The following is a 15,739-nucleotide window of genomic DNA, read 5'->3' as shown; positions in this document are numbered from 1 at the left end:
CCATTCCAGTTTATATAAACATATTTTCTTTTTAATCCGTTCCAAAAAGAATGACTTCTTTCTAAATTTGGAAATAATTTAGCTTAAACTTCCAATTCTACCTTTAATGAGAAACTTTTATAACCACACAAATACTTTTTGACTTGTTTAGGACCACAAATTCAAAAATCTTTATTTTTTCTTAAACTCCGTGCCCAGTCAAACATGTTCACATAAATTAGAACGGATGAAGTATTTAATTAATGAGCAAATCTCATCCGTCTGATTGGCTACTTGATGGACGTACCAGATTATATCTAAATCTCCATAAATTGGTCATCCCTCCACTCATTAAGGTTACCACTTTTCCTACATACAATTTCATCATTGACGGATGTGGTAACGTAAGGCTAGGGCTAGGAGGTAGAAACTAATTTACCAATTAACGATTCCGATTCACGATAATGGCTTCCGATTCAGGTATGTTTTCTTTCACGATTATATGTAAGATTATCATAATGTTCAAGATCCTGGAATGAATTAAAGTTTATATTTACTACAATTAACCCCAGCCCATTGAAGGAAATTAAAGAACCGAGGAGTTCATTAATCATATATAATTACACCAAGATTAAGAGTGAACGGAACTGTCCCTACTAGAAACTGCCCACAACTAACTATTTTATCTTCTGAATGTGCAACTAAATCTACTCAAAACTCTTCTCTTCATTAATCACAAGGTTAGAGAAACTTTTATTACACATGCAATTAATCCTTTTACAATCATCACCTAATGGAGCAAAGCCATTACCAAAAATAAAACAAATCCAAGAGACGATGCCATCCGTTGGAAAAAATTAACAAAGCGCTATAAGATTTCATGAACGTATAAGCTGGGGCAATCCTCAGTTTCTACTTTCAGTTCATACTGTGTTATATAAGGATGGCGCAGCAACTGCTCCGCCGTCCACCTTCTAGAAGGATCCCTTTGCAAACAGCAAGCTATGAAGTCCCGGAACTCCGGAGAAGCAGTAGACGGCGCCTGTGGCGGCTGCGACGTACAAATGGCCGTCATAACACTCCACCAATTCCCACCAGAAAATGGAAACTTTCCCAAGTAAAGTTCCAGGATACTTAATCCCAAACCCCATATATCCTCAGCATATCGATATATATTCTGCTGGCCTGTATTCAGGTCCGTGTTGATTCTCTCGGGACTCATGTAACTGATACTTCCCACAGACAAATCCATGGTTTGCTCCAAAAATCTCGAGATTCCGAAGTCCGCGATCTTCACTTCGCGCATAGAGTTCATTAACATGTTGGAGGGTTTGATATCTCTGTGCACAATATTGCGGCTGTGAAGGTAGAAGAGTCCGGAAAGAACCTGGCCGGTAAAATCAGAAAGGACGGGCTCGTAAGGGATGTGAATCCCTTCCAGAGAGCCGTTATCCATGTACTCGAGAAGGATTTGGATTTCCCCATTGTGATCAAGCACGTCGTGACATTTCACGACGTTAGGGTTATTTACATCCAGGAGAATTTCGATCTCCCGGCACATCTTGGGGCGAATGGAGTCCTCGTGGATACAGGAGATCACCTTGAGCGCGTAAAGTTCACCGGTGGGCCTGTGATGGACCTTGTACACCGAACTACCGAAGCCGCTTCCGATGCGATTGACGCGCATGAGATCGGATGAGGAGGGTGGTGCCGCCATGAATGAGGAAGAGGCGGTGGCTGATGGAAGTCGCATGATGGATAAGTAGTAGTGATATGGAAAAAACTTAGGTATGTGTTTTTTCTCCTCTGTTATTTCTTAGAATTAGGGATGGAAAAAGGTAGCAATTATAGAGAGCTAATGATAAAAAGGGCAAAACAGAGAGGGATTTCCTTCAACTCTTGTTGGTTGGGAAAATAGCAATCAAATACACTGATATATAGACGCCATTCAAAGAGAGGATCATAGACCAAAGACGGTGCTCTTTTCTTTTTCTTTTTGCGTTTTATTGGCTCCAAATACTGTGACTAACAAATAGGGCAGAGGAGATTCAGAGAAGAACAATATCAGCTCTTGAATTTGGTGGTTTGTTAAATCTGGCTTGCAATCGGGAAACAGAAGACATTGACTGTTGAATTGACAGAAGTAGAGGAATTGAAAATTTGACCCACAAGCTCGAAAGTTGAATAGTCAAGAATTACACGTACCTCCTCTAAAATTTAGGAATTGTAACACATATAAGCAGTAATACGTTCACTTCAATCATAGGAAACTTCCCAATCAATTACAGTTAGCCAACGACATTGAACTCTACATAATCATCTCCAAAACTCAACAGACCAAGTTTACTTCTGACCTCTAACTGCATCATCATTCCATTCCATGCATGACGTTACGTATTTGGTTGTTGTGTGTGCAAGCAAGTTACTATTGACCAAGTCTAAACTGAAACCGCATAGAATATTTAAGACACAAAGGTGTGGTAGGAAGGAAAATGTTTTCCGCGAAAAAAAAAATTATAGAAAATATTTTCATAAAAAATAAGTAGTTTTCTTACTTATTTTTTGGCGTTTGGTTAGTTAGCAATTTTTTTTATAGAAAATATATAGTCTCGGCAAATATTATGGGAAATGAAATGGTGAGGGCATGGGCGAGGGGAGAGAAAGGGGCCGAGAGAAGAGCGGGTGGTACGTCGGGGCCGCGGGTTGGTTGGGGGAAGGGGAGGTTTGCCAGGGAGGGGGGTTGGATGGTGGGCTGAGGTGTGTGGTTGGGGCTTTGGGTGCTGGGGTGAGGAGGGTGTGAATTGGGGGGTGGGGGTGAAAAAGGTTGAAAGATAAGAGTTTTAGAAAATGTTCTTGTTCATTTCTATAGGGAAGTAAAATGAGTTCAGAAAAAATATTTAAGCTAACCAAACATAAGAAAATTAGCAATCATATTCCGTAAAAATGTTCTCTTTCATACCAAACACACCCTAAATATAGGTATAGTAGCCTCCTTAGAAGATTACAAATAAGACACAATGATTTCTTCTACTTATGGGGTAATTCGTCGAATTTTCAACTGAGCTAGCTCGAAACAATGCCCTCTGTCTTTTGCAATATCCTCTAGATAGTTGGCATCAGATGAATACAAAAGAAATTGGGATTGGAAAATAAGCACCACACAAAGTTCAACCAAGCCAATTTTGTCAGTGTGTTTATTTAGTCAGTTTTTGATTTGGTCAAATTGAGGAGAAAGCGCACTTGCTTGTGGTGTAGAATGTCTGAAAAGTCCTCACTCAATTCTTCATTGAAAACATTGATTTATCTTTGACTTTTTCTACGTTTATGGGATTTGATGTTATTATATTTACCGGTCGAAGTGTATGAATTTCCCTGATTCTGAAGCCATATATTCAGAGCAACCCTTTTTGAGAGAGCTTTAGACACATCTTTGAAAAGTCGTTGCTTGCATAAGCACAACTGGTTTCCCAACTCTGGGACTTACAGATATTTCGAAATGCAAAATCCAAGATGCCACTTCCTAATTCTTTTGATTCAACTTGTCTCCATCATTAGCTTTTGCCAATACATAATGCCAGTAAGTGGTGAAGATGAAACTAATGCTGTAAAGCAGGTGGATATAGGCATAATTCTTGATATGGAAACAACTGTAGCAAAAGTAATGCACACATGTATCTTGCTAGCTCTTGAAGATTACCATGCCGCTAATCGCAGTGCCATTAGGATAGTCCCTCACTTCAGGGATTCCAAGAAAGATGATGTTGAAGCAGCATCCGCTGGTAAATTCTGCTCCATGATATATTCTGTTAAACTAGAATTTTTTACTGTCTTTGCTTCACGAGTCAGATATACTCTTATAGTTAAAGTTATTTATGCCATATTTGCACAAAATATTCTCCTTTTTCCAAAGTTTTCTAATTTCCCTTTGGTTTTCCTTTTTTGAAAGGGATGTTCAGATAAATTCTTATAGTCTGATTGTGTATATGCAGCCATATACTTGCTGAAGGATGTTCAAGTACATGCTATCTTTGGGCCACAAATGTCTACACAAACTGATTTTGTGATTGACATAGGGAACAGAGTAAAAGTTCCGATCATTTCTCCAGCAACAAGTCCTTCACTTTCAGTCAAGGAAAATCCCTACTTCATCAGAGCAGCACTTCCTTCTTCCAGCCAGACTAAAGCCATAGCAGCAATTGTTAAAAACTATGATTGGAGGGAGGTTGTAATCATCTATGAGGATAGCCCCTATGGAACCGGGATAGTTCCATATTTGACTGATGCCTTACTGGAAACCAGCACTTTAGTCTCCTATAGAAGTGTTATTTCTCTTTCAGCCAATGATGATCAAATCCTCAGGGAGCTACACAAAATGAATACAATGCAGACCAGGGTCTTCGTCGTGCACTTGCTACCATCCCTTGCCTCGCGCCTTTTCCTTATGGCCAAAGAAGCCGGGATGATGAGGAAGGGATATGCGTGGATCATCACAGATGTGCTAACAAGTGTTCTGGACTCGGTAGATCCTTCAGTGATTGAGTCATCAATGCAAGGTGTTCTTGGTGTAAAGCCTTATGTTCCAAGATCAAATGAGCTTAACAATTTCACCAAGAGATGGAGAAAGAGATTTCGTCAGGAGTATCCAGACATGGACACAGTAGAACTCAATGTTTTCGGGCTATGGGCATATGATAGCATCACAGCATTAGCAAAAGCAGTAGAGAAGGTGAGCACTACTGCTATCCCAAAATTCAAGAAACCAAACACGAGAGAGAACTTAACGGACTTAGATGCACTTGGAACCTCAGAATTCGGATTTCTGCTCATTGACTATATGCAAAACATAACGCTAAAAACAGGATTAAGTGGTGATTTCCATATAATTGATGGAGAATTGCAGCCTTCCCCATATCAAATTGTTAACATAATTGGGAAAGGAGAGAGAAGCGTTGGATTCTGGATAAAGAAGGATGGAATTTTGTATAAACTGAAGATGAATGGGAAAACAGCTAAGAGTAATAATAAACAACTAGGGACCATCATTTGGCCCGGTGGATCTACTATTTTTCCTAGAGGCTGGGAAATACCCACAAGCGGGAACAAGTTAAAGGTTGGAGTTCCTGTCAAAGGAGGGCTGGAGCAATACATTAAAGTGGAAATAGATTCAAAAACACAAGCAGTTACTGCAACTGGTTTCTGTGCAGATGTCTTCAAAGAAGTTATCCAATCTATGCCATATGCTGTCCCTTGCGAATTTATTCCATTTCCAATAGCACATAGCCCCACTTCTCAAGACTATGATGATCTTGTTTACAAGATCCTTTCTCAGGTAATATCTAATCCTTGTTTGAATTGACCTCTTTAGCTGTATCCCTTATTTACATGCTCCTTTCTGAGACTTTCTTATCTACTTTCTGCTTTTGCTTTTGCTTTTGCTGAGGAAGACCAACCATAGATACTGCACTAAAATTGTTTGCTTGAACCAGGAATATGATGCAGTTGTAGGTGATGTGACCATTTTAGCAAGCCGTTCCAAGTATGTGGATTTCACATTACCTTTTACAGAGTCGGGTATTTCAGCAGTTGTGCCTGTAAGGGATGATGAGAGAAAGAATGCATGGATTTTCTTGAAACCTCTAAAGAGCGAACTTTGGATAACAACTGGAGCATTCTTTGTCTTCATTGGTTTTGTGGTCTGGGTACTCGAACATCGTGTAAATAAAGATTTTCGAGGACCTAAACGCAAGCAAGTTGGGATGGTATTCTGGTTTTCCTTCTCAACTCTCGTTTTTGCTCACAGTAAGTCTCTTAACTCAAACCAAAGTATATATGAAAGCTTTACATTAATTATCCTTGTTTTTCAACAAATCATATATATGGCTGGTTGCAGAAGAGAGGGTAACAAGCAACTTAACTAGATTTGTGGTGATTGTGTGGGTTTTCGTGGTTCTTGTGCTGACATCAAGTTATACCGCCAGTTTAACATCTATGTTAACGGTGCAACAACTCCAACCTACTATAACAGACCTCAATGATCTCATCAAGAATGGAGAATATGTTGGGTACCAAAAAGGTTCCTTTGTCGAAGACATCTTGAAGCGCATGAAATTTGAGAGCTCCAAGTTTAGAAGTTATAGCACATTGGAAGAGTACAATGATGCCCTCTTAAAAGGAAGTAAAAATGGAGGAGTTGGTGCAATTGTTGATGAACTACCTTATCTCAGACTCTTCCTTAACAAGTACTGCAAAAAGTATATTATGGTTGGTCCTACTTACAAAACTGCTGGCTTTGGATTCGTAAGATTCTCACACTCTCAGTAATGTTTTGGGACGTGTTTTTATTTGTTTAGAATGGTTTTGCTGTTTAATCAATCTAATCCATTGTTTCTCCTCAATTTCTTGCAGGTATTTCCAAAAGGATCTCCTATGGTACCTGACGTCTCAAGAGCAGTCTTGAAGGTGATGGAGGGAGAGTTTATGAATAACATAATACAGAAATGGTTTGGGAATGAAACAGATTGTCCAGAGAAAAATGGAATGGTTATAACATCTGATAGCCTCACGCTAGATAGTTTTAAGGGCCTTTTCCTCATAGCTGGTGTATCATCAGGCTCCGCTCTTGTCACATTCTTACTCATCTTCCTTCATCAGAACAGAGAAATCTTAGCCACTGATGATTCAATATGGCAAAAGCTTTCTGCACTAGCAAAAATCTTTGACGAAGAGAAAGATAACTCTAATGCTAAGTCAGAAAAGCAAGAAGCGAATGAAAGCCAAAGAGCTACACACTTCTCAGCAACTGCAGCTTACCCTGATATATTGCCCAATCTTGCCTCGCAAATCCCAGAAATCAGAACTTCTGACGGCCTAGGCGCATCCCCTGAACATGAAGGATTCTCTACACCAGAGGGATTTTCTACACCAGAACCTGGAACTCCAGCTCATGAAACCATTACAGAGGCAAATGAGGAGAGATGATACATATAACTGCTACTACAAGAGATTGTACAGAGATGAGCTAGCTTTAATATAGTTATACCAGATTACATTATAACTTTGTCGCTCTTAGCCATAATATTTGCATCAAGAGGCGGCTCTAGAATCTAGATTTGATTTGTCTAATCTTTAAGTTGTTACCATTGAATTCACTGTAAATTATTGAAATATTTATTATTGAAATTTCACTAACTTTCCACATATATTTATGTGTCGAAATTATTGAGAAAAGGATGCTCATGTCACAAGAATACCCTATTAGTTAATGATTAAATATCCTTAAAAATGAAGATTCTAGCTCATAAGTTGTTTGTTGCTCAAAAGCATAGTAGGCTACAAATGATACAGAATCTGACGCAGAAGAAAAAGAAAGAAATTTTTAAGTTTGACCTGGTTCATCAACAGCTTAATTAATAACGTAAAAACGGATCAGATTATGTTATTTTTAAGATTGTGGAAGAAAGTAGGAGATCCGTGCGCTGTTAGTTCGCGGTAGCAGAGAGACAATCTTCTTGTCCAAAATAGAGTTTTTGAGCAGTATTGTCCCTTATCTTTGCGGGTAGATTTATTTTGGTCCCTCAAATAAAACATTGAACATATTTAGTCCCTTAAGTATGCTAAAGTGGAGCACCTTTAGTCTCACTGACACAATATGTTCAAAAACTAACGGTGTTACCCAACTCTGATTCATGAAACAAATCTTCTGCTCTGAAGCAAAATGTTTCCTCTAATTTTATTGGATAACGCAAATTATCACTTTAGTTCCTTATTTTTATATAATGTCTTCTAAAATTTTGACCTTGAAAATATCCCCTTATGTGCTAGTTTTCAATGAGAAAATGACATTGTATAGCCGCTGTAAAAATAATAGCCGAAAAAATGTATAAAATTTGTAAATTGTTTTGTATATATATACATTTAAAAATTTCGGTTGATTTTTCCAAAAAGAAAAGTTAAAATTTGAAAAAAGTAGAGCTGCCAAGATCACTTCTAGGCATATTATTGAAGCAAACGAATAACCAGGTTGTATTATCATTTTTAACCCGTACCAAAAACTATTTACATTTGGTAGCGGAAAAAGTATATGAAGTATATATATATATATATATATATATATATATATATATATATATATATATACAAAAAAATATACAAATTTTATACATTTTTTCGGCTATTATTTTTACAGCAGCTATACAGTGTCATTTTCTCATTGAAAAGTGGCACAAAAGGGGATATTTTCAAGGTCAAAATTTTAGAAGACATTATCTAAAAATGAGGAATTAAAGTGATAATTTGCGTTATCCAATAAAAGGAGAGAAAACTTTTGCTTCAGAGCAGAAGATTTGCTTCATGAATCAGAGTTGGATAACAGCGTTAGTTTTTGAACACATTGTGTCAGTGAGACTAAAGGTGCTCCACTTTAGCATACTTAAGGGACTAAATATGCTCAGGGATATATTTGAGGGACCAAAATAGACCTACCCTCAAAGATAAGGGACAATATTGACCAAAAACTCTCCAAAATATATTAGAGTTTAACTATTTCCAAATATAAAATAATTAAAATTAATTTGTTGGAATTAGTAAATTGATACCGCAAAGGAAAATGAACTTTATGCAATTGAATTGGCTTAAAAGTCAGCTTTAAATCTCTTTTTGACTTAGCCTTCTGAATGAGTTAGCATGCAAAGAAAAGATGAAATTTATTGATATTATTATTAATATTTCAGATTATTAATTTTTGAAAGAAATATTTTTCAATCATCAACCAAATATATATCACAAATAATTTCTAAAAAATTACATTCTATGAAAAATATTTTTCATAAAAGATACCACACTTTTATCGTACCAAAAGTATGTAACGCAATGTTCACTAGCTTCTCACTTTTTTTACCTTATAAGAAAAAACTAGCTTATCACTTTTCAATTTTGTATCCTCTTTTGTCTCTCTATTCTTTGCATTGCAGACTTAGCACAACAAATTCTTTCAATCACTATTGAGGCCTGAGGGGTACCGGAAAGTTTAGGTATGTAGTTAGAACTTCAAGACAATTTAAAGAGTACTTATATATTATTCCAATTTAATCTATACATGGATTTAACCGAACATGGCTAAAAGATTAGATTGATAATATGTCATCGTTTTGCTTTTTATTCTTTTGTGTTGCAAAACAAGATAATCATAATCTAGTGAATCACACATATAATCTTATGAAATTTCATTCAATATCTACAAAAAGTATTCGCTCAAACAAAAGTGTTGCAAACTAAAGAGAAATACAAGTTTAAAAAGATAGTAGAAATTTCTATTCTCATTTTGGTTTTCTTTTCCAAATTTTCTTTTTCTTTTTGTCATTTTATAGGAAATATGATTTAATAAAGTTATGTGGCATGAAATAATTCAATAGATGCATACTTTGTTAAGAAATTCAAATGAGGTAGTTTTGTTACATAAAGTATGAAATAATGATATCTGATATTTGAAACCACATGAGAGGTTTATGCAATATTCTTATAATAAACGGGCAATGCAAATCCCCGATGAAATAAGAAAGAAAATTAGCAATGTAGGTGCCAGGAGAATGTCATATTTCTATATCTTACTCTTACATTAACAATTAGGGTGAGCCAATGACACCTACATAAATACATAATCATCTTCAAAACCCAACAGACCAAGTCTACTTCTAACATCTAACTGCGTCATCATTCCATTCCATGCACTACTTTTGATGTGCAAGCAAATTACTACTGACCAATTCTGAACTCAAACCGTGTAAAATAATAGTTTGGTATATAGTAGTTATCTAAGTCTAGAGACAATAATGTTCTCTTCTACTTATGGTAATTTTCATACGATTTGACTGAGCTAAATTTGTCAACTCCCTCTGCGTTTTGTCAAAATATGGAAAGTCCATTCAATATCTCTAGATAGTCGGCATCAAATGAATACAAAAGTAATTGTGGATTGGAGGGATGAGTACCACGCAAAGTTCAAACCAATATCAATTTTGTCAGTGTGTTAATTTAGTCAACTTTTGATTTGGTCAAATTAAGGAGGAATCTTGCTTGTTAAAAGTCCTCTCACGACTCTTATTTGAATGCTTTATTTTTGACTTTTCATGCTACGTTGTTATAGGTACGAAGGCAATTATTGGTTGAAATGTATGATTATATATCCAGAGCTTCCCAATTAAGAGAGCTTTACACACTCTCTGAAACGTAGTTACTTTCAAAAGCCCCAACTGCTTGTTGCCCAACTCTTAGAATATTTACCAGAGCTTTTCAGATGCAAAATCAAAGATGCCACTTCCTGATTCTATTCATTCAGTTTGTCTCTATCATTAGCTTTTGCCACTACATAATGCCAATAAGTGGTGAAAATGAAACTAATGCCGTAAAGAAGGTGGATGTGGGTATAATTCTTGATCTGGAAACAAATGTGGCAAAAGTAATGCACACATGTATCTTGCTAGCTCTTGAAGATTACCATGCCGCTAATCGCAGTGCCATTAGGGTAGTCCCTCACTTCAGGGATTCCAAGAAAGATGATGTTGAAGCAGCATCCGCAGGTAAATTCAGCTCGTGATTTACTGCTTTAAACTAGCATATCTTACTTTCTTTGATTCACAAGTCAGACATACTCTGGTATTATGGCTACTTGCACAAGATAATGTCTTTTTCTCTAAGATACTCTTATTTTCACTTTGGTTTTCCTATTTTGAAAGGGATGTTCAGAAAATATCTTACAGTCTAATTGTGTATGTGCAGCCATATACTTGCTAAAGGATGTCCAAGTACAAGCTATCTTTGGGCCACAAATGTCTACACAAACTGATTTTGTGATTGACATAGGGAACAAAGTAAAGGCTCCTGTCATTTCTCCAGCAACAAGTCCTTCACTTTCAGTCAAAGAAAATCCCTACTTCATCAGAGCAGCACTTCCTTCTTCCAGCCAGACTAAAGCCATAGCAGCAATTGTTAAAAACTATGAGTGGAGGGAGGTTGTAATCATCTATGAGGATAGCCCCTTTGGAACGGGGATAGTTCCACATTTGACTGATGCTTTACTGGAAATTAGCACATTAATCTCCTATAGAAGTGTTATTTCTCCTTCAGCCAATGATGATCAAATCCTCAGGGAGCTATACAAGTTGAATACAATGCAGACGAGGGTGTTCATCGTGCACTTGCAATCATTTCTTGCCTCTCGCCTTTTCTTCAAGGCCAAAGAAGCTGGGATGATGAGCAGTGGATATGCATGGATCATCACGGATGTGCTAACGAGTCTTCTAGACTCGGTAGATCCTTCAGTGATTGAGTCATCAATGCAAGGTGTTCTTGGTGTAAAGCCTTACTTTCCAAGATCAAACGAGCTTAACAATTTCACCAAGAGATGGAGAGAGAGATTTCGTCGAGAGTATCCAAACATGGACCAAGTTGAACTCAATGTTTACGGGCTGTGGGCATATGATAGCATTACCGTCTTAGCAAAAGCAGTACAGAATGTGGGCACAACTGTCATCCCAGAAGTCAAGAAACCAGACACTAAAGAGAAGTTATCGGACTTGGATGCACTTGGAACCTCAGAATTGGGATCTTTGCTCATTCACACTCTGCAAAACACATCCCTAAAAAGAGGACTGAGTGGTGATTTCCGTATCATTGATGGAGAATTGCAGCCATCCCCATATCAGATTGTGAACATAATTGGGAAAGGGGAGAGAAGCATTGGATTCTGGACAGAGAGTGATGGAATTTCATATAAACTGACTATGAATGGGAAAACAGCTAAGAGTAATAATAAGCAACTAGGTACCATCATTTGGCCGGGTGAATCTACTATTGTTCCGAGAGGCTGGGAGATGCCCACAAGTGGGAAGAAGTTAAGGGTTGGAGTTCCTGTCAAAGGAGGTTTGGAGCAATTCATCAAAGTGGAAATAGATTCAAAAACACAAGCAGTAACCGCAACTGGTTTCTGTGCAGATGTCTTCAAAGAAGTCATCCAATCTTTGCCATTTGCTGTCACTTACGAATTTATTCCATTTCGAATACCAGATACCCAAACTCTTCCAGACTATGATGATCTTATTTACAAGATCTCTTCCAAGGTAATATATAATCCTTGTTTGAATTAACGTCTTTGGTTGAATACGTTATTCACATGCTCCTTCTTGGGACTTTCTTATCTACTTTCAGATTTTTGACCCACCATAATTACTGCAATAAACATTGTTTGCTTGAACCAGGAATATGATGCAGTTATAGGTGATGTGACCATTTTAGCGAACCGATCCAAGTATGTGGATTTCACATTACCTTTCACGGAGTCAGGTATTTCTGCAGTTGTGCCAGTAAGGGATGATGAGAGGAAGAATGCTTGGATTTTCTTGAAACCTCTAAAGACCGAACTTTGGATAACAACTGGAGCATTCTTTGTCTTCATTGGTTTTGTGGTTTGGGTACTCGAGCATCGTGTAAACAAAGAGTTTCGAGGACCCAAACACAAGCAAGTTGGGATGATATTCTGGTTTTCCTTCTCAACTCTCGTTTTTGCACACAGTAAGTCTCTTACTTAAAGCACAGTACACATGAAAGCTTTACATTCTTCTTGTTTCTCAACAAATGATATGGCTGGTTGCTGCAGGAGAGAGGGTAACAAGCAACTTAACAAGATTCGTGATGATTGTGTGGGTTTTTGTGGTGCTGGTGCTGACATCAAGTTATACAGCCAACTTAACATCTATGTTAACAGTGCAACAGCTCCAACCTACTATAACAAACCTAAATGATCTCATAACAAATGGAGAATATGTTGGGTACCAAGAAGGTTCCTTTGTCAAAGACGTCTTGAAGCGCATGAATTTTGATAGCTCCAAGTTTAGAAGTTATAGCACATTGGAAGAGTACAATGATGCCCTCTCAAGTGGAAGTAAAAATGGAGGAGTTGGTGCAATTGTTGATGAACTACCTTATCTCAGACTCTTCCTTAACAAGTACTGCAAGAAGTATATTATGGTCGGTCCAACTTACAAGGCTGCCGGCTTTGGATTCGTAAGATTCTCGCACTCCAATGGTGTTTTGGAACGTGTTTATATTTGTTTAGAATGGTTTGTATTTTATTCAATCTGATCCATACTTTTTTCTCCATAATTTCATGCAGGCATTTCCAAAAGGATCTCCTTTGGTACCTGACGTCTCAAGAGCAGTCCTGAAGGTGATGGAGGGAGAGTTTATGAATAACATAATACAGAAATGGTTTGGGAATGAAACAGATTGTCCAGAGAAAGATGGAATGGCTATAACATCTGATAGCCTCACACTAGATAGTTTTAAGGGCCTTTTTCTCATAGCGGGTGTAGCTGCAGGTTCCGCTCTTCTCATATTTTTCTTCATCTTCCTTTATCAGAATAGAGAAATCTTAGCCACTGATGATTCAATATTGCAAAAGCTTTCTGTAATAGCAAAAGTCTTTGATGAAGAGATAGATAACTCTAATTCTAAGTCAGAAAAGCCAGAAGGCAATGTGAGCCAAACGGCTACACCATTCGCAGCAAGTGCAGCTTCCCCTGAAATATTGCTCGATCTTGCTTCGCAAAGCCCAGAAATCAGAATTTCCGACAGCCTAGGAGCATCCCTTGCAGAGGAAGGGTTTTCTACACCAGAACCTGGAACTCCAGTTCATGAAACCATCATAGGGACAACCGAGAGAGATGATACATATAGCTGCTACAATAATAATGAACACAATTGAATAGGGCCCTACAAGAGATTGTACAGAGATGACCTAGCTTTAGGGTTAGTTAAATCACATTATATTATAACTTTGTCACTCTTGGCCGTAATATTTTTATCAAGAGGCGGCTAAAAAATTTAGATATGATGGTTCAATCTTTAAGTTCTTACTATGAATTCATTGCACTTTTGTAATTATAGATTTTTAATTCAATATTTCTTGAAATTCTATTACTTTTCCACTTATATTTATGTTCCATGTTGAAATTACTGGGTTCAGAAGTTGAACCCAATAAATAAGGAAGCATCTGCCTCTGTTTTCAATTTTCATCAAGGTTTTCGGGTGGGCAAACGAAAGATTTCAGAGGAATAGGAACAGAACATCACTTACCAATACTTACAGACCCATTTAAGATGCCACAAGCATAATTTAAAATATCTAGCAAAATTTGCAAATTGCCAACTGAGAAACAAATGGAGCTTTTAGAGGAAAATCCACAGAGAAAAGGATGCTCATGTCTCAAGAACAGCATATTGGTTAATTAATTAGCTATCCATAAAAATGAAATTTTTAGCTCAAAAGTTATTTGCAACTCAAAAGCATACTTGTTAAACTACAAATGATACAGAATCTGAGGCAGAAGAAAAAGACAGAAAACTCTAAGTTGACCTGGTTCATGAACTACTTTTAGTCAATGACGTAAAAAAGGTAAGGTCAGATTATGTTATTTTAGAATTTTGGAAGAGAAAATTGGACCTGGAATATTTGAGAAGGGAACCATTATATCTCCTCTGCATTCCCACAAGTGTTTATGTAACAATTCTGCAGTTAGATGTGTAGATATCCCCTTCCATGGCGGCAGATTCAGTCGAGTAGGAAGCGGAACTGAGGGTTAAATGGGAGGATGAGGTAAAAAAGATTTTGAAGTGTTGTATAACAATTTAGAACACATATTTTTTTGTTAACAAAACATATGTAATTGAAGGGGTTTAGGATCAGATTAAAAATAACAAAAATTGTGCATAAATATTAAAATTTTCAAAATTTTAAAAAAATCAAACTCATTCAAATTATTTCAAATTTTCATTTCGGACTTCTTTCCCCTCTTTACTTCTTCTTCTCTTTCTTCCTTCTTTCTTCTTTCTTCTTTCTCTTAAAAAAACTAAAAAATAATTTTCTAAAGCAATATTTTTGTAGAAACTGAAAAAATAAATATTTTCTTTTTTTCAGTTTTTAGTTAAAAGAATTTCAGTTTTTTTCATTTTTAATTACTTTAGAAAATTGCTTTTCAGTTTTTCTTAATGCAATTGTTTTTGTAAAAACTGAAAAAAAAATATTTTCGTTTTTTTTCAGTTTTTAGTATAAAAAGATTCAATTTTTTTCAGTTTTTACAAAAAAATATTGCTTTAGAAAATTACTTTTCGGGTATAGGTAATGAGTCTTTTTAATTAATTAGGAGATATTTAGAATTGGTCAACAGGACGATGACACGTATCCCTCCGTTTAAATGAGGGGTATATTTGAACCCAAAGTATGACTGCAGGTGTATAGATAACCCAATAGTATAACGAGGGGTATTCTTAGACTATTTTCAAAAGTACAGGGGAATATTTGGACCTTCGCCGTTTTAAAAATTATGTCATTAATACTAATCACAAAAGTGTCCCTTCAACCTTATTCTTAACACTTAAAATCCCCCGGGTTAAATGGGGTATCGACCAAAATGATATTTTACAATAACTCATTTGTTCATTAAAAGTATTTGACTATTTCAACTTCAACTTTAAATACATTTTAACACATTGCCTCATTTGTTTGCACTTCAGATCTCGCACATTAAGTCCGTTTGTTTTTAAAATCTGAATCTTAATCATTTAGATCTTAATCATTAAGTGTTTGTTTTTTTTACTTCACAACCACTTAATGAGTCTAAATATGTCTGAATGATTAAGATCTATAACAAAGACTTAATTTCATTAAGATGCTATCATCCATATTCATTACTAACTGTCGTCCCCTACC

General features: G+C 36.5%; 3 protein-coding genes and 1 long non-coding RNA gene across 4 annotated transcripts; 2 read left to right on the top strand and 2 right to left on the bottom strand.

The window, feature by feature from the left end:
* Nucleotides 1-555: 555 nt before the first annotated feature.
* LOC104088042 (mitogen-activated protein kinase kinase 5-like) lies at nt 556-2,303 on the bottom strand. The gene has a single exon (XM_009592647.4). The coding sequence runs from the start codon at nt 1,730-1,732 to the stop codon at nt 848-850; it is 885 nt and encodes a 294-aa protein (XP_009590942.1). The 5' UTR covers nt 1,733-2,303; the 3' UTR covers nt 556-847.
* Nucleotides 2,304-3,027: 724 nt separating this feature from the next.
* On the top strand, nt 3,028-7,178 carry LOC104088041 (glutamate receptor 2.9-like). The gene is made up of 5 exons (XM_009592645.4): nt 3,028-3,758; nt 3,969-5,308; nt 5,466-5,778; nt 5,870-6,276; nt 6,385-7,178. The coding sequence occupies exons 1-5, from the start codon at nt 3,476-3,478 to the stop codon at nt 6,955-6,957; spliced, it is 2,916 nt and encodes a 971-aa protein (XP_009590940.1). The 5' UTR covers nt 3,028-3,475; the 3' UTR covers nt 6,958-7,178.
* A 3,079-nt stretch (nt 7,179-10,257) lies between these two features.
* Nucleotides 10,258-13,892, top strand: LOC138893408 (glutamate receptor 2.8-like). The gene is made up of 5 exons (XM_070177784.1): nt 10,258-10,553; nt 10,753-12,092; nt 12,231-12,543; nt 12,629-13,035; nt 13,145-13,892. The coding sequence occupies exons 1-5, from the start codon at nt 10,271-10,273 to the stop codon at nt 13,733-13,735; spliced, it is 2,934 nt and encodes a 977-aa protein (XP_070033885.1). The 5' UTR covers nt 10,258-10,270; the 3' UTR covers nt 13,736-13,892.
* LOC138893409 (uncharacterized) lies at nt 13,365-14,670 on the bottom strand. Its single transcript, XR_011408848.1, has 2 exons — nt 14,474-14,670; nt 13,365-13,743 (listed from the first exon to the last, which is right to left on the bottom strand). It is a non-coding gene; the product is annotated as an uncharacterized lncRNA (long non-coding RNA).
* Nucleotides 14,671-15,739: the final 1,069 nt, after the last annotated feature.

Source organism: Nicotiana tomentosiformis, chromosome 6 (assembly GCF_000390325.3).
Source record: "Nicotiana tomentosiformis chromosome 6, ASM39032v3, whole genome shotgun sequence".
Taxonomy (NCBI): domain Eukaryota; kingdom Viridiplantae; phylum Streptophyta; class Magnoliopsida; order Solanales; family Solanaceae; genus Nicotiana; species Nicotiana tomentosiformis.
This window is presented reverse-complemented; position numbering and strand designations above follow the sequence as displayed.